A 19,490-nucleotide genomic window follows, 5' to 3' on the forward strand; every position below is an offset into this window, starting at 1 on the left:
TAACAAAATATTTTTTTAATATTAAAAGTAGATAATAAATCACAGAATACAACTCTAGAAAAATGCTGACAATGTAGGAGTAAATTCTAAGAGTCACCAGGGTATGTATTGAGGAGGTAAATTGATTGCAGCTCTGTAAGAAAGCGTATTAAGGATGAAGACAACTTAAAAGTAGTTTCAATGGCTTGGAGTGGAGAAATGAAAGCTATCTTATGGGAAGTGGGAAGAGTGCGGAGTAACTGCTAAGGAACCTCTCTTAAAATGTATAGTGCACCCACGTGCTTTTCAGAAAGCAGCATTTGGACAAGGTACTCACTGTTGCACTTTAACGCAGGGGTCTCCAACCCCTGGGCCACAGAACCAGGCTGCACAGCAGGATGTGAGCTGTGGACCAGCCAGCAAAGCTTCATCTGTATTTACAGCCACTCCCCATGGCTTGCATTACCACCTGAGCTATGCCTCCTGTTGGCATTTGATTCTCATAGGAGCATGAACCCTGGTGTGAACTGCACATGCGAGTGATCTAGGTTGCACACTCCTTATGAGAATCTAATGCCAGATGATCTGTCACTGTCTCCCGTTACCCCCAGGTGGGACTGTCTAGTTTTAGGAAAACAAGCTCAAAGCTTCCACTGAGTCTACATTATGGTGAGTTGTATAATTATTTCATTATAGATTACAATGTAGTAATAATAGAAATAAAGTGCCCAATAAATGTAATGCACTTGAATCATCCTGAAATTATCACATCCTTTCAGTGGAAAAATTGTCTTCCATGAAACCAGTTCCTGATGCCAGTCCGGTCCCAGAGTGCTGCTTTGAAAAGAAGAACTGGCAGGACTTATGTTATTTCCTTAAAACATTGGGATTAGAAGTTGTAGATGACAGGGTTATTTATATAAACACTGAAGATGTTTTGCTCTTTTAATAGAAGCAGAATCAAGAAAGTTGGTTTTTACACAATTTTTTTAACTTAATGCTGTACATTTGTATAATTGAGTTCATAGACCACTTTCATCTGTCTCATTTGATCATGGACAGTATGATGTGGAAAAAAAACAGGATGGTCAGAGGATCAAAGCAAGTCACTTAGCCTCTCTGTGCCTCACTGTCTTAAGACAGTCTTTTAAAAAGGCATCTCTTTATAGATGAGTTAAAATTAAGTTAAATGTCAGATCCTGGCTTATAGAGCCAGTGATTTAGTAAGAGTCAGAACTGAAGCTTCACCATTACTTTAACTATATTGAGCCATAAATAGTTAAGAACTAAATGGCCTATAAAAATATATGAGGGGATCACGTGGAAAGAAGTAGAGATTTGGAAATTAGGGAACCAAAATTAGGAGAGCATATAAGCCCTTCCACTAATGAGAATTTAGAAGCGCAAATGGGTCCAGGTTGGTACAAATGCTTTAACTCTCCTATGCTCGGGGGAAATAGTGTTTTTTTAAATATTCTTTTAGTCTTTTACAAACAATTTTTAGAAATAAGAATAAAGGGAGATAGTGCAAAACAACTTTATTAGGAATTTTAATGTGAATTTAACAATAGCAAACCGAAATTTATATTCTGTGTTTTCCTGATTTTGATGTACATATAGTCATCCTTCAGTATGCTAAATGTAGGGGACTGGTTCCAGGACCCACCCACCTCCTTGGCAAATCTTGCATACTCAAGTCCCGCAGCCACCCCTGTGGAACCTGAGAATAGGAAAAATCAGCCTTCCATATACTTGGGATGGATCTGCATTTGGTTAAAAAAAATCCACTTATAAGGGACCCTTGAAGTTCAAACCCGTCTCGCATTTGCATCATCAAAATACAATACTTGAAGAATTTTTGAAACCTTCTATTGCTTACAATTTTGTGTTGAAAAAGGATTTGTCATCCTTGCTCCATAATTGCAAAACATTTTTATTTTTAGATTATAAACTTAATTAGAATGATAAATTCAGTGAATATTTTTATTTCATTTTCCTTCCAGTCACCTTGTATACACATCTGCCTTCACCCTTTGTCCATTTGCAACCAAGTCAAGTAAATTTTGATGCATAAACATTGTAAAAGATGAAATAAAACAGTCACACCTGCTTTTAGAAAATAGAATAATCCTGGTTCTTACTGTAAAATATTGTGCTTCCTGCTGATGGCTCTCCCAGTGAGAGTACATTTCTTGTTTTTCTTTTTTTTCTTTTTCTTGTCGATTCTTGGGTGGGAGAAAAGCCTTCTAGTATTTCCTCATCCAAAAACTCATAGTCTGAGATTTTTGCAGTTAATTTTATCATCATTAGTCTAGAATATGACTGCCTGTCATTTTGCATTCACCTTCTTCATCTAATAATAGTTAATGCCTTCTGTCAGTTTTTTCTCCTTGCCATTATGAATGGAAAATGAAAAAATTGTGAATTCCCATCTGTGTTCAATGAAAGCTAAAAGTAGACAACAGGTATGATGTCTTGAAAGACGACGAAATACTTTGGACAATACAGTGAGAAAGCTATCTTAAAAATTATTTTAGTTATTTTTAGCACAGTTGGGAATAATGAATTATAAATAATGAACTGTTAAAAAACAACAGTTTTCACATTTGTTTCAAAATGTAGGGAAAAATATGCTCACTAGGATTCCATCGTATTTCTTAGATTTATAAGAGTTCAGTGGACTCATTTGATAATTGCAATAGAATGAGTTTTAGTCTGTTCTTTTAAAAAATTAGTTTTCTCTTTGTTCTTTGGAAAACTTTTAAGAAAGAATAAAAGTAATGACATCTCAATCCTAACAAATAACTAGAGCTGCTCTAAAAGGAAACTGAAAAATTAAAATTTTCTCTCTTAAAAGTTAGCTCACTGATAAAGCCAGAATTTTTAACTTCAACTAACAATTGTGGCTGCCGTCTAAGTTCAGAGTACTAGGTGCTCTAGGACCCTGCAAGGCAGTGGGTCTCAAAGTGTGGTCCCTAGATAAATAGCATCAGCAATCACTTAAGAATTTGTTGAAATTCAAATCCTAGAGCTCCACCCCAGACCTGCTGAATCTCTGGGGCTGTAGCCCTGCAGTCTGTTTTAACAAGCCCTCTAGGTGACTCTGATACAGGCAAACTTTTGAGACTCAGCTCTGGCTGCAGAAGAACTAAAGGATTCTGCTGTGAGGTAATAGAAAAGGAGTAAATTTGAATGTGATGAATATGCTTAACTTCCTAAACAAGAAAAACGAACCCTGTTTATAGTTAACAACTGACAGAGAAAAAAAAACTTAGAAGTTACAGGTAGACTTTAGATTTTGTAACACTTATTTTTATGCAAAAAAATAAATAAATAACCAATTTCTTTTCCAGCTGGGATCTAGCAATTGGGAGGCAGCAGACTTGGGTAATGAAGAGAGAAAACAAAAGTTCTTGAGACTTATGGGTGCAGGAAAGGTAAGCATCAGATGGTGTGCATTTTTACCTTTTCTGTGAAAATATTGCCATTTTTGTGTATGCTAAGTAAGAAGGACTGAATATACTTGGATTCCATTTTCCTGTTCTGTGTGATTTATTTTGGCTTTGGGAAATACGTCTGCTCTAACCAAGCACATAAAATTTATATTATTTTTGAGCCATTCTAGGATTCTCTGTCCATAAAGTTTGAAGACTGCACAGAGAAAAATTTGGCTCAAGGAGGCCGTATAGGAGAAAAAACATGTCAAAGTTTATGATTTGCCATGTGTTGGCCCAATGGTTTGATAGAAGATATTTCTTCTGGGTAGGTTATCTTGTGGGAACCTCTGGCCAAAGTGAAAAGCCTGTCATATTTTATAGCTCCCACCAGCCTTTGAAGTAGTAACTACAGGAATATCCTTTATCAAAAACCTAATTTTAAGACTCACTTTCAGAGATTATTTCTATAGTTTGTTACTAAATGGAGAAGTCTCTCTGAATGTGTAGAACACCAAGGACCGGGGGGGGGGAAAAAACCTTAATTTTAAAAGTGTTCAAGATACTTTGAAATGCCTGTCAGTTTGGTTAACGTTAATAGAAGGTACAGTTGACCCTTGAGCAATGTGGGGGTTAGGGGTGCTGGTTCTGCAGGCAGTCAAAAGTTTGCATATAACTTTCAACTTCCCAAAAACTTAACTACTAATAGCCTACTGTTGACTGGAAGTCTTACTGATAACATAATTACCAGTTAACACATATTTTGGGTGTTATTATATCCTGTATTCTTACAATAAAGAAAAGGAAATGTTATCAAGAAAAGTATAAGGAAGAGAAAATAATTGACTCTTCATTAATTGGAAGTGGATCATCATAAAGGTCTACATCCTCATAGTCTTCATGTTGAGTGGGCTGAAAAGGAGAGATTGTCTTACTGTCTGGGAGTGGCACAGGCAGAAGTAAATTCAAGTGTAAGTGGATCCACACAGGTTAATCCTGTGTTCAGGGGTCAACTGTATAAAACAAGTGCCAGGAAAATATCTCTTGTAAAAACCTTTCTTTATCCTAGCAGTTTATACAGGGATCTCTAGATACTTATCTTTTTAAGCAAGTAAATTTATTTTCCTAATATTGTCCCAATAGTCTTCCTAAAAACTAAATTGAAAAAGAAATAGGAAAGCTTTTTTCTCTTTTTTTAAGCACCTTAAAATGAAATTCTGCTGTTTGTTTTGTTATACACATGGAAATACATTCATTCATTTTCCCAACAATTATAAACTACTTACTACTGTGCTGGATCCTGGGTGGTCACATAGATCAGTAATACATGTTTGGAGCTATTATGTAATGGAGGAAACCAGATAATAACAATACGGAATTGTAATTGCTGTGAGAAAGCCATGCACATAGTGCTGTGGAATCACAGAGGGCAGCTAACTCTGGTTTTGCAGTGCAAGAAAGCTTCCCCAAAATAGAATTGATCTGAATCTCAAAGGATGAGAAGGAGTTAGCCAGACTACAACAGTGGGTTTGGGGATAGGAAGAGGTCATGTAAAACACTGAGACCTATTTAAATAAAGCATTTGTATAATATCTCATTACTCCAGATTTCCCAATTTGTAATTTGTCATAGAAAATAGTCTGCAATTTCTCTCATTTCATGCAAATATACTAAGTCCTAAATTAACATCCCTTATGGTTCTTGGAAACTAACTTTTAACAAACTGACAATAAAGTTGTTTCACTGTAACACTGATAAGGAGGAAAATTGTTTTCATTTTAGGTTGTTTCAACTAAAGTCAGTTAAAATTGAAGTTTCTAAGAACCTATCATTGAAAATTAAGTGAGGACTTAAAAGATTTGTTAAGCATATGTAAGGTAAGTGTTAGTTTAGGGGCCATATTCAACTTAGTAGAATGAAAATTATTCAAGTACTTAGGAAGAACATCCTAATATAAAATATATGGAAGTTGACTAACTAGTAAATAGATTGTTGAGTATAGATTAAATTCTTTTTTTTTCTTTTTTTTTTTTTTTTGAGACAGTCTCACTGCAACCTCTGCCTCCCGAGTTCAAGCAATTCTCTGCTTCAGCCTCCCGAGTAGCTGGGATTACAGGTGCCTGGCACCATGCCCAGCTAATTTTTGTATTTTTAGTAGAGACAGGGTTTCACCATTTGAACTCCTGACCTTGTGATACACCCTCCTTGGCCTCCCAAAGTGCTGGGATTACAGGCATGAGCCACGGCGCCTGGCCCATAGATTAAATTCTTTGTGACGCCAAGATTGTAGCTTTAATCTTCATGTGGGCTGTTTAGATTTATTCCATTTTGTGGCCACAAAGTATATTTGTAATCCTAGCCAGCTATCATGAATATTGGTCACAGGAAGAACCAGCTAAGAGCATATGAATAGATCAGTGCAATACTGTCATCATCCTGGAATAACTTGATGCTGTTATATTAAAATCTTGTTAATGGCTGTCAGTTTTGCAACCTAAACAAGTAACACACTGAATTATTGATTTGCTTATGTGTTAATGGCACATAAAGCAATGAGCATTAACGCTTGAAGTTTTCCAGTAATATCATTCTTGTGTATGGAGACTGTACCTGCTATTTTTTCACAATAGGAAGGTTTGTTACTATATCTTCACAGATGATTGGTTAAGATTGCTTTCCAAAGTTACATTTATTCTCACCTTCACATGGTGTTTTAATGAGCACTAATGAAACTAAATATGAACCATAAAGAGTGGATAGAACTGATTAAATTGAGAGTAATTATGCAGTTTAATCAGTTGGTAATATTGAATCAGATGTATTTTTATGTTTAGAGTACAGGATTGTTTTAAATTGTTATTTTTGACAAGTTGAGATTAGTAGTTTATTGTCAAATAGTAAAGAGATAGCTAATGATTGTGATATACTGTAATAAGATCTATCACTTTATATGATACATGATAAGTTTTAATTATTTCATTTTTGTCTAGCTAAATCTCATTTGCTTTCTCTCCATGAGATATACTTGAGGCAGCAGAAAGAGCAGGTGGGAAGTTAAAGCAAGTCATTTAACTGGCCTTTAGGAAAGAAAATGTTTAGATTGACTCAATTTTCTAGTTATCTATTCATCTTATTTAAAATTCCAACCTGCTCTACTCCTTACTCAGGTCTGTTTTGTTTTAATCATGCTTAGTACCTTCTAACGTAGTATAAATAGCGATTATGTTTGCCTGTCTCCCTTCCCCATTCCTACACTTGCTAGAATGTAAGGTCCTTAAAGGCAGAGATTCTAATTTAATCTTTTGTCTTCACTGTGTCCCAGAAGCCTAGAATAGTTTTCAGCACATAGTAGATACCCAGTAAGGTTAAATTAGGGTCTCAAGTGCTAATACATTTTCAACCTTCTTATAGAAAGAACATACTGGTCGTCTTGTTATAGGAGATCACAAATCAACATCTCACTTCCGAACAGGTAAGAAAGTAAAATGTAATTAAAACAGAAGTGCTAAATTCAGAATATGAAGTGTGTGTTCATGTTTCAGGATATTCTACTTTGGCATGTAATTGTGTAAATTATTAAAATATTAGAATTGGGGTGCAGTGGCTTATGCCTGTAATCCCAGTTATTTGGGAGGTTAAAGTGGGAGGATCACTTAAGCCCAGGAGTTTGAGGCTGCAATGAAGCCATGATTGCACCACTGCATTCCAGCCTGGGCTACAGAGCAAGACCTCATCTCTTAAATTCAAAAAAAAAAAAGAGAGAAAAAAATGCTTGGCACCATGGCTTATGCCTGTAATCCTAGCATGTTGGGAGGCTGAGGTGGGCCAATCACTTGAGGCAAATCACCAGCCTAGTCAACATGGCAAAACCCTGTCTCTACTAAAAAATACAAAAATTAGCCAGGTGTGGTGGCTCACACCTGTAATCCCAGCTGCTTGGGAGGCTGAGGCACGATAATTGCCTGAACCTGAGAGGCGGCAGTTGCAGTGAGCCAAGATCACACTATTGCAGTTCAGCCTGAGTGACAGAGTGCAACTCTGTCTCAAAAAAAAAAAAAAAAAAAAAATTAGAAGTACATAATAGGTAAACATGTTACATATATAAAGTATCAGTTTTCATGTACTTTGATTTTTAAAAGATGAGAGTATATGTCATTATATTCTAACCAAGAAACTAACCTTTTTCTGTCCCCATTTTTACTGATTCAGAACATATATTTTAATTGTAGTGAGGTTTTATGCCTCATCTTGTTAACTCTGGTATGTACAGAATTTTTGTTCTTTGTATATTAGCATATAATGTCATAGTTGGCATATTCTGGTTTTGTGTATTCACTAAGTTTTGTTTTAAAATCTTTGAAGAATATAAACTAGTTGCAGAGCCTGAAGAAATAAGCTTTAAAAATAATTTTAGGGAAGAACATTTTTAAATAAAAACTGAAAATGAATTTGGGTATTTGGTGTGCTGAAAAGTGAAATTTTTGCCTATTTAAAATTGACCCTAATCTTGGACATTATTAATAAAAGACACATATTAATAAAAGACACAGTGACCTAGATTATGTTCAACAAAACTTTAAGTTATTTAAATTATGCTAACATAGCATAGAGAAATTCATTGATCTTTTATTTTTCTAGTGTTAATTACTTCAAATTGATTTGTATTGCTGCATAAGGCAAAAAACAATTCCTATACTTTGCAGAATGGAAAAATATTTCAACTGCCACATTTACTCTTTTAAATCTGAGAGCTTTAAAGCAGAGCTCCCAACCCCTGGTACCCATCCCTCGCCTGTTAGGAACTGGACCACATAGCAGGAGGTGAGCAGCAGGCAAGCCAGATAAGCTTTATCTGTATTTACTGCTGCTCGCAATAGCTTGTATGGCCACCTGAGATCCGCCTCCTATCAGATCACTGGCAGCATTGAATTATCATAGGATCTTGAACCTATTGCGAACTGTGCAAGCCAGGGATCTAGGTTGTGTCTCCTTATGAGAATCTAATGCCTCATGATCTGAAGTGGAACTGAGGTGGTGATGTGGAGTGACTTCAAAAACAGATTAACATTAGCAGAGAGGCTTGACTGCACAGAGACCTTAATAAATCAACTGCTTGCAAACTCATATCAAAACCCTATCAGTGAGTGGCAAGTGACAAGCTGCATCTAGTGGTAGGCTCTAAGTCAGAATCTGACATTTATTTGGTCTGCATGTGGCCTGCCCATTGTTTTATTTACCACTTCCCTCCGTGCCTCTTTCCTGCACTGTGCATTTGTCTCAGTCACAATTTTGGTAAGCCCACAAGCTAACCCTAGCCAAAATGAGTAAAACAACAAACGTCCTTGGAGAGCTTCTTTGAAAAGGAAGAAAGACCCAATGATGAGACACCAGAAGACTCTAATACTGCCAATAAAGAGAAAGCTGCATTTAAAACAAAATACCAAGAGTCCTACTTAAATTACAGGTTCATTGCAACAGTTGATTCACATTCTCCAAACCTGCTTTGTCTAATATATGATGACCAGCTATCCAGATAAGCCATGAAACCTTTAAAAGTGCTTCACTACATGGAGACCGAGCACCATGCATTAAAAGACAAGCCTTTGGCGTTTTTCAAAAGAAAAAGTCGTGAACGCAAAGAACAGAATTATTGAAGGCCACCACTTCATCAAATGTGTCTGCAGTGAGAGCATCATTCTTAGTGGCTAATCACATGAAAGTAAGAAGCCCTTTACTACTGGTGAAAAGTTGATCCTGCCTGCTGCTAAGGATGTCTGTTGTGAACTCTTAGGAGAGGCTGCAGTTCAAAAGGTGGCACATGTTCCTCTTCTGGCTAGCACCATAACTAGATGAATTCATGAAATAGAGGATATTGAGGAACAATTGTTAGAGAAGATTAATGAGTCACTGTGGTACGCAATCCAGGTTAATGAGTCTACCAGTGTTGACAACAAAACAACAATGCTTGTTTTTGTGTGATACATTTTTCAGGAGGATGTGCATGAGGATATGTTATGTGCACTTTTGCTTTCAACCAACACCACAGCTGCAGAACTATTCAAGTCTTATAAATAATTACATATCAGGAAAACTGAATTTGGAATTTTGTATCGATATATGCAGGGATGGAGCAGCTGCCATGACTAGATGGCTTTCTGGTTTCACTACTCAGGTCAAAGAGCTTGCTTCTGAATGTGAGCCTGTGTACTGTGTCATCCATAGAGATGCTGACTAGTTGAAAAATGTCACCTGAACTTAACATTTTGCAGGATGTGATTAAAATTTTCAGCTACATTAAAGTACATGCCTTTAATTCACATCTGTTCGTGTAGCTCTGTGAGAAGATGGACACAGAGCACACGTCTCTTATACACACAACAGAGATGGCTTCCTAAAGGTAGATCACTGGCCAGAGTTTTTCAGTTATAATAGCCACTCCAGAGATTTTTTTTTTTTTAGAAAAAGTCACCACTGGCAGCACATTTTGTTGACACAGAATGGGTCATAAAACCTGCTTACTTGGCCAGGCGTGGTGGATCACACCTGTAATTACACCACTTTTGGGAGGCCAAAGCAGGCAGATCACTTGAGGCCAGGAGTTTGAGACCAGTCTGGCCAACAGGGAGAAACCCCATCTTTACTAAAAAATACAAAAATTAGCTGGGCGTGGTGGCACATCCCTATAATCCCAGCTATTCGGGAGGCTGAGGCACGAGAATCACTTGAGCCCGAAAGCCAGAGGTTGCAGTGAGCCGAGATCGAGATCATGCCGCTGCACTCCAGCCTGGGTAAGAGAGTGAGACTCTGTCTCAAAAAAAAAAAAAAAAAACCTTGCTTACTTGTGTGACATATTCAATCTGTCACCTCAGGGGAGAACAAAACTGTGTTCAAGTTGGCAGATAAAGTGGCTGCATTCGAAGCCAAACTGGTATTATGGGGGCCACAAGTGAACATTGAGATTTTTTGACATGTTTCAAACATTAGCAGAGATTTTAAAAGAGACTGAGCCAGGACCTTTTTTCTCCCACCTGGCACATGATCACCTATCTCAGCCTTCAAAGAGTTTGAGCATTGTTTTCCAACCACGAAAGAGCCTCAAACTGGGAAGGAATGGATTCACAACCCATTTGTGAATAAGCCAGGTGAATCGACTTTGTTCATGCTAGAAGAGGATCAGCTGCTTAAGATCACAAATGACAGTGCCCTTAAAAGTATGTTTGAGACAACTTCACATCTCCATATATTCTGGATTAAAGACAAAGTGGAATACTCTGAGATTGCCACGAAAGCACTGGAAAGCCTGCTTCTATTTCCAGCCTCCTGTCTTTGTGAAACAGGGTTTTCTGTAGTGACAGCAGCCAAACAAGATTACAGAGTAGACTGGACATAAGCAACACCCTTAGGATGTCACTGTCTCCCATTACCCCCAGATGGGACCGTCTAGTTGTAGGGAAAACAAGCTCAGGGCTGCCACTGCCTCTGCATTACGGTGAGTTGTACAGTTATTTCATTATATATTATGATGTGATAATAAAGGATACAATAAATGTAATACACTTGCATCATCTTGAAACCACCACCACCCCCACTCCCCATCCATGGAAAAATTGTTTTCAACAAAACTGGTCCCTGGTGCCAAACAGGTTGGCAACTGCTGCTTTAAAGTTTAAGTTGTTCTGATAAACTTGATATGCAAAGGAAGGCATAAAGGAGAGTCAGTACATGACCATTTTATTTAGCCATTTGCTGAACAGAAGTGCCTAGCTTTTTTCAGTGTTTTTGTTCAAAGATAGATAATTCTGTTTATTAGAGAGTTTTTATTAGGTGACTAGGAAAAAAACTTTCAGGAGAACATCTACTTATTATAAGTAAGCTAAAACATTTAATACCCAAAGTGTTTAGTAATAAATATTTATGCTATCTCAACATCAGTCATTTTATTGTCTATTAGGTAACCACCTATGGCATAAATTCTCAAAATTCATAGTAAAATTAGTCACAATTAGATAAATCAGCCCTGAGTATAATCGCATCTGTATTATGGGTTTTTGTGTGAATTATTAATTTGACTGAAACATAACTAAAGTATCCTGGACATGCAGGAGAAGAAGACAAGAAAATTAATGAAGAACTGGAATCTCAATATCAGCAAAGTATGGACAGTAAATTATCAGGAAGATACCGGCGACATTGTGGACTTGGCTTCAGTGAGGTAGTAATTAACTTATTTTCATTGGGAAGATTAGTTTTCAATTTGGTACCACTTACTGCTGTTAGATTACCCTAGCAATCAAGAATCCCATGTAGAAAGCCCTCTGTATGTAATTATCTTAAAAATAATTGTATATGCCCTACTAGTCTCCGTAGGTAATCAGAAGAGATGTTCCTAAGGATTTTGTGTGGGGTTTTTTTGTTTGTTTGTTTTTAAATGGAGTCTCATTCTGTCACCAGGCTGGAGTGCAGTGGTGTGATGTCTTCCACCTCCCAGGTTCAAGTGATTCTCCTGCCTCAGCCTCCTGAGTAGCTGGGATTACAGGCGCCTGCCATCATGCCCAGCCAATTTTTGTATTTTTGTAGTGATGGGGTTTCACCCTGTAACCAGGTTGGCCTCAAACTCCTGACCTCAGGTGAGCCCACCCTTGGCCTCCCAAAGTGCTGGCATTACAGGCGTGAGCCACCACACCTGGCCTTTTTTTGTTTTGTTTTGTTTTGTTTTGAGACAGAGTCTCACTCTGTTGCCCCTAGGCTGGAGTGCAGTGGCGCAATCTCAGCTCACTGCAACCTCCACCTCCTGGGTTCAGGCAATTCTCCTGCCTCAGCTTCCCGAGTAGCTGAATTACAGGTACACGATGCCACACCCAGCTAATTTCTTGTATTTTAGTAGAGATAGGGTTTCACCATGTTGCCCAGGCTGGACTTGAACTCCTGAGCTCAGGCAATCTGCCCGCCTCAGTCTCCCAAAGTGCTAGGATTACAGGCTTGAGCCACCGTGCCCAGCCTCACCTGGCCTGTTTCTAAGGATTTAAAAGTGTGTTTTCTAAAAATGAAAATGCTGTTTAATCATCAGAGCACCTTTCCCCCTTTTTTGAGACAGGTTCTCACTCTGTCACCCAGGCTGGAGTACAGTGGCACAGTCTCACTGCCACTTTAGCCTCCCGAGGACCTGGGATATAGGCCTGCACCACCACGCCTAGCTATTTTTGTATTTTTTGTAAAGATGGACTTTTGCTATGTTGCCCAGGCTGGTCTCAAACTCCTGGGTTCAAGTGATCTTTCCGCCTCCCAAAGTGCTGGAACTACAGGCGTGAACCACCACGCCTGGCCAGGGCACATTTTTAATAGGCATGAACAACATGCTCACAAGTTAAGTAAAATGTTTCATGTAAGTTTAAAATAATGGTTTAAGAGAGCTTTTTTTTTTCAGTTGTTTCCTAAGTGATCTCTTTTTATATTACGAATTTATGTGTGACTACTGTTACTCCAAAGTAATACAATGTGCAAAACAATTATAACTAATTTCCACATAAAGGTCAGTGGTTAACATGCCTTATCAATTTAAAAGATCGTTTCTTTCGGGAAAATATAATACCGTGGTTTTCAAACTAGGAGAAGGGAGATAGGTATGTGGTCTTCAGAGCACCTCCCCTCTTGCTTTCTTTTGTCTTTTAAGAAACGGAGTCTTGCTCTGTCACACAGGCTGGAATGCGGTGGCATGATCATAGCTCACTACAGCCTTGAACTCCTAGGCTCAAGCAATCCTCACACCTCAGCCTCCGGAGGAGCTAGAACTACAGGCACACACCACCATGCCTGGCTAATTTTTCTTTTTTGTTTTTTTAAGTTTCTTTTTTTTTTTTTTTTTTTTTTTTTTTTTTTTTTTTTTTTTTTTTTTTTTTTTTTTAAAAGAGACAGGGTCTCAATATGTTGCCCAGGCTGGTCTCAAATTTGTGGCTTCAAGCAATCCCCCTGCCTCTCAGCCTCTTGAGTAGCTGGAATCTCAGTCACAGATATGAGCCACTGGGCCTAGCCAGACAGAGCTCTTTCTTAAAATTCCACTCAAGTCTTAAAGCTGTTGTTCTAATGGCTACAAAGTAGAGTGTTTCTAAGACTGACAGAACTTACAGTCTTTCTCAGATTTTGTATGGGCTAATGTTTATTTTCAAAAGAGCCTGTTGATTGATGTTTTAGGTAGAAGATCATGATGGAGAAGGTGATGTAGCTGGAGATGATGATGACGACGATGATGATTCACCTGATCCTGAAAGTCCAGATGATTCTGAAAGCGATTCAGAGTCAGAGAAAGAAGAATCTGCTGAAGAACTCCAAGCTCCTGAGCACCCTGATGAAGTGGAGGATCCCAAAAACAAAAAAGATGCAAAAAGCAATTATAAAATGATGTTTGTTAAATCCAGTGGCTCATAACTCCCAAACACTTAGTCTTTGTATTAAAAGTAAGCCTTATTGTTATAATGCACAGTGGAGGACTGCTTATAGAGCACAGACCTTTGTATTATAATTTTTAAAAAGTCCCTTTTAAATAATTACGAGGAGTGTTTGCTTTCAAATGCCATGGGTTACACTTTTATGGGCATGACTATAACCATTTTTGTAAAGAGTAAGAGTTGTATAAAATAAGAAATAAATACAGTACTCAACTTACTTTCATATTAGCATCATCAGCCCTCTAATTCACCGTATGGGGGAAACGCTTTTTGTTTGTGATAGCTATTTTATCATTTCCTTCATATTTTTCTCTTATAAAAATGTATTTGATACTGTGATATGTTCATGAAAAGTATTCTTTAATTATTCTTTGTTATAGTAGAGCTGTTCATCGTGGAAATTTCTGCTGCCAGTCACAATCTAAATTAATTTTGGCAAAAGATTGGGTACTTAGTTTCCTGTTACTGAGTTAGCTCTACTCTTTTGGACCAAAGCAACATGAGAGCAAGTACTTCTCACACTTGTTAAGATGGGAGTTATAACTGTCATACATTTGGAATATTATGATCCCAAGTAGTCTTTTTATAATTTGGATTATATCGTATGTTAGATTTTTGATAAGATTTGGCCAATTTTTACAGAAGAAATGATTTCTCTGATCATTTAGTTCTATCTATTTAGAAATATGTAAAACTGGATTTTTTTTTTTTTAAGTAACATGTGACCAAAGTTAATTTTGTCCCAAAGGTCTAAATAAAGAGCAGTTTCCCATATTTGGCTGTGATACCTTTATCCTCATTATCTACAAATGAGGAGCAGACTTACTGATAAGCTGAAACAAGAAATTCTCTTCATTTTATCCTAGTGCTATTTTATTGATTAATTACTAAAAAGTATTACTTTCTAATTTTATTGCTGTTTCTGTTGGTGTAAGATTAGAATCATCTTACTGCTATTAGGTGGTTGATTTGTACAGCTGATTAACACAAATTGCATTATGAGCTAGTAAATGGATCTTTGGATAATTGGGTCCAAATTCTTAATGTTTATAAGTAACAAGTTCAAAGGCTTTAGTCCCACCTGTTTGTGAGCCGAACTGTTGTACATCTAGATACTTAAAGGATGTATTTGGAGTGAGTGTTGGAATTTTTTTTTTTTTTTTTTTTTGAGGCAGTGTCTCACTCTGTCACCCAGGTTGGAGTGCAGTGGCGTGATCTCAGCTCACTGCAACCTCCGCCTCCTGGGTTCAAGCGATTCTCCTGCCTCAGCCTCCCGAGTAGCTAGGACTACAGGCATGTGCCACTATGCCTGGCTAATTTTTTGTATTTTTAGTAGAGATGGGGTTTCATGGTGTTAGTCAGGATGGTCTCAATCTTGTGACCTTGTGATCCACCCGCCTCGGCCTCCCAAAGTGCTGGGATTACAGGTGTGAACCACTGCGCCCAGCCTTGGAGTGTTGGAATTTTTAAAAATTATTCTTTTTAGAATGTGTTGCCAGGTGCGGTGGCTCATGCCTATAATCCCAGCACTTTGGGAGGCCAAGGCAGGTGGATAACCTGAGGTCAGGAGACCAGCCTGACCAACATGGAGAAATCCCATCTCTACTAAAAATACAAAATTAGCTGGGCGTGGTGTTGCAAGCCTGTAATCCCAGCTACTCCGGAGGCTGAGGCAGGAGAATCACTTGAACCCTGGAAGCAGAGGTTGCAGTGAGCCAAGATCGCACCATTGCACTCCAGCCTGGGCAACAAGAACAAAACTCCATCTCAAAAAAAAAAAAAAATCAAATAAAATAATTTAGAATGCGTTAGAGAAATTTAGCAAGTAGCAAGTAAAACAGGTGATTTCTGGTTGGTAGACTATATCTTACAGTATATTTCATGTTTCGGACCCCAAAGTTGTTGCCTTGTTGTTTTTTTTTTTAATTTCTCACATTTTTCAAAAATAGATGCTATCCTCTATAGTAAAATATTGAATCACTTGATGGTAGACAATACATATGACATTTAACAAATACTTAGTTTGAAAAAGTTTGGCTTTATTCAACAATTTTAGTTTGCCCTCTGATTTTCAAATGTCTGTGGGATTGCTTATAACTAAGAGAGTGAAGATTGGTTTTTACTTAAGCATGTGATAGAGATGAGTTTTATGGTTTTTAAAAGTATTTTCATCAGTTCATTATTTAAATGGGTTGTTGATATGGTCTTGTTTCTGATAAGTAAATAGGAGCACCTTGTTTTAAAATAACTACACTACAAGACTTTCTGCATCTCCTTATAGAGAAATCCAGATTTCAATTAATTCATGTATTGGGTGTTAAAAAAAATTCAGGGTTAGAGTAAATTTAGGTAGGTTGGTACATGTGGCCTGGTTTCCTAGCACCTATTAAACATAATGCTATCTTTTAAGCATGAACATGTGGGTTTTTAAAATCAAACTGGAACAAAATTAGAAGACAACTGATGGCATGCTGTCTTGGTATCCATACTAAAAAAGTATCAGGAAAATAGATTATTTTTGTGCCATGAAACACTATTCAGTGGGAAGTTTAATGGCAACTGTTCCATATCATTCATAATTTAATACCTGAAATGCACTTTTAAATGTTTGCCTTATATCCAAGTGTTTACTTGTACCCATAACCTAACAGTCTATTGAAAAGAATGTTTTCGGATACAGAGTGCAATGTTGTTTGTATTCATAGGCAAAAGTCCTCTTCTCTAGTATAATTTTTTAAATCTGAGAGAATTGAAGATACAGAAAAAAAGTCTGGAGTGCCTGAACCATAGTTTGAGAGCACAAAGGTCACATTCTTTGAGTAAATTTGGGGGAAAGAAATTTCAGCTACCTGGTTAGCTTTAGTGACTACTTACACACAGGGCTTTGGTTCCATTACTTGTTTCCATCACAACCACATCCTATATACTTGCAATATCCAAAATATCTTCTAAAATCACTCAATAAAAAAATTCCCTTCTAACCAACTCCTCCTTTATACCTGCTCTATGTTAGGGCGTAGTCTGTTTCCACCTCCTTTGTAAGTCCTATCTCGGCTTCGTGATCTATCAATTCAGTATCGTGATTGTTAACCCAAACGACTTCCTGGAAAATTCCCAGCCCTGGATGTATCCAAGCCCTCCTACCCTCACCAGTTATTTCTGGAGAAAGATCACCAAATGTATAAATCCATATTAGTAAAAATTGGTTTTAAGTGACCTCAGCACTGCCCATTACCCTTATTTTCTCTAGTCAGCTCTCCGTTCTTACTATGTAAAACTTCTACTCTGAAACTTGTTACCCTCTTTTTTTCCTTCACTCTTAACATGTCCTTGCCTTCTCTCACATAAAAATAGAAACCTTCAGGCACAAATTCCCTGAACTTCACTTACTAAATCCACAGCCATGGACAAGTGTTCTGTGCTCTAGGTTGTGACAGCCCAACTCCACCACAGGGCTAAACTCGGTGACCTCGAGCATAGGTTGATCTCTCTGGGTCTCCCTCCTTTCTGGGTAAGTAAAATGAGGATAGTAACAGTAACCCCCTTGCATAGTTATTATGAGACTTAGGTAAAATGAGCAAAAGGCTTAGTACATAGATAAGTGATCAATAAGTGCTGGCTCCTGGTTTCCACCACCTCCGCTGCCGCCCCGAGACAGGGTCCTGCTCTGTCACCCAAGCTGGAGTTCAGTGGCACGATCATGGTTCACTGCAGCTTTAACTTCAACGGGCTCAAGACCCTCCCACCTAAGCCTCCTGAGTGGCTGGGACCGCAGGTGTGTGCCATCACACCTGGCTAATTTTTTAATTTGTAGAGACTGGCTGTGTTGCCCAGGTTGGTCTTGAACTCCTGGTCTCGAGCAATCCTCCTGCCTCAGCCTCCCAAAGTGTTGGGATTACAGGTGTGAACCACCACACCCAGCCTACTGTTGAATCTTTTAAACCTTGTGAATGCAGTGCTTATTATCTTCCCTTGAGTCTTCAATCTCTCCCTTAATCTGTGATCCTTTTCTTTCAGCATTTGTTCAAGTATTTCATATCTTTTTTAAAAAAAGAAGTTGCTCCTAGGTACCACCTATGTTGGGTGTAATTCTCTCATCTATATCTAATTTTAGTAACTTTTCTATTACTGCCTCTATTTCTTACTTCCATCCCCTCCCTCCTCAGTCCACTCCAATGTGGCTTCTACCCACCCTTGACACAAGAGCGCTGAAAACTCATCAAATCAATTATTGACATTTTCCTAAAACATAAGTACTTGTAAATTCTTCCCTTGACCTGCCAGCAGTACTTAGCATTGTTAACCAGTAGGATATACATGCTTCTGAGTACATGAAGGGGTTCCGTAGAGAATTTCCCAATCCTGTACATCGATATGTATTTGTTCCTAAATTGGTCTGCCTTAAAACAACTACCTCTTATTTCGCAGCCTTTCTCCCACTAGAGGAAAGGCAATACCTCTCAGCCATGCCACACCTACTGTGTCTAATTGTCCCAGAGAGTAAAATATTTCATGGGTCCAAACAAAGGGACAATTTGAAACATTCGTGTTTATGTTGAGGCCTGAATGACTCCCTTTGCAAGTCAGATGGTTTCTGTCATCTGTCAGATGCCCTCAATGAAACTATCATACAAGTGGATTGTCAGCTAATTATTAAAAATAAATGTTGATGAAAGATCACTGATTTTTGGCCTAAGAATTCGGAAGATTGGCATTTCTAAAACCTATTACTAACTTTTTTATCATGTGAGCAAAGTTTCTCAGTGCTTTCATTTATACAAATAGAAAATGGACGTTTTCTACTTTAGGAACTCCAATTGTGTGCGTGTGTCATTTCCTATGTCTACGTTATTTTTCTTTATCATTCCTGTTCCTTATTCCCCTTATGATTCAAACACTGTATACCCCATCATTCCCATTTTCATTTTTGTGATTATTTCTTAATTTCCTGAGTTCTGCCAGCTCACATTTCTTATATCTTCCTTTTTTCTTTTCTTTTTGAGACACAGTTTCACTCTTGTCGCTCAGGCTGGAGGGCAGTGGCACCATCTCAGCTCATTGTAACCTCTGCCTCCCAGGTGCAAGTGATTCTCCTGCTTCAGCCTCCCAAGTGGCTAGGATTACAGGCGCATGCCACCACACCCGGCTAATTTTTGTATTATTAGTAGAGATGGGGTTTCTCCATGTTGGCCAGGCTGGTCTCAAACTCCTGGCCTCAAGTGATCTGCCTGCTTCGGCCTCCTCTGATATTGCTTAAGCTGCAATATTAGATCATAGTATAGTAATAGAATCTATTACTTCCTACTGCTGTAGAATGCCACCTTTGTCATAAATCAAATATATATGTGTGCAAATCTATTTGTGGGCTGTTTTTTTCTACTTTATTGTCTATTTGTCTAGTGTGCCAATATGATATTTTAATTACTGGAGCTTCATAGGCCTTTCCTGTCTGGAGTATTATCCTTAAGCTCATGGTTCTGAGCCAGAAATAATTTTGTGATCCACCCACTTTCCCTGCCTTGGCCAGGGAACATTAGCAATGTTGGGAGATATTTCTGTTTGTGACAGCTGGGAGGCACTACTAGTATCTGGTGGGTAGACACCAGGGATGCTGCTAACCATCCTTTGATGCAC

At 38.0% G+C, this 19,490-nt stretch overlaps 1 protein-coding gene across 5 annotated transcripts in view; it reads left to right on the forward strand.

Moving 5' to 3' along the window:
- The window catches only part of LOC105508560 (chromosome unknown open reading frame, human C11orf58), a 19,968-nt gene extending 3,131 nt beyond the window's left edge, over window positions 1–16,837 (forward strand). The window contains exons 2-6 of one of the 5 annotated variants that reach the window (XM_011937424.1): window positions 3,333–3,430; window positions 5,177–5,183; window positions 6,826–6,886; window positions 11,517–11,626; window positions 13,603–14,630. In XM_011937424.1, the coding sequence (XP_011792814.1) occupies window positions 3,333–3,430; window positions 5,177–5,183; window positions 6,826–6,886; window positions 11,517–11,626; window positions 13,603–13,836 (510 nt within the window). In that variant the 3' untranslated portion in view covers window positions 13,837–14,630. Of the gene's footprint in view, window positions 1–2,359; window positions 2,445–3,332; window positions 3,431–5,176; window positions 5,184–6,825; window positions 6,887–11,516; window positions 11,627–13,602 lie in introns of all 5 variants that reach the window. The other 4 variants (XM_011937427.1, XM_011937425.1, XM_011937428.1 and 1 more) reach the window with 4 other exon arrangements.
- Window positions 16,838–19,490: the final 2,653 nt, after the last annotated feature.

This window comes from Colobus angolensis, unplaced genomic scaffold (genome assembly GCF_000951035.1).
Source record: "Colobus angolensis palliatus isolate OR3802 unplaced genomic scaffold, Cang.pa_1.0 Scaffold164, whole genome shotgun sequence".
Taxonomy (NCBI): Eukaryota; Metazoa; Chordata; class Mammalia; order Primates; family Cercopithecidae; genus Colobus; species Colobus angolensis.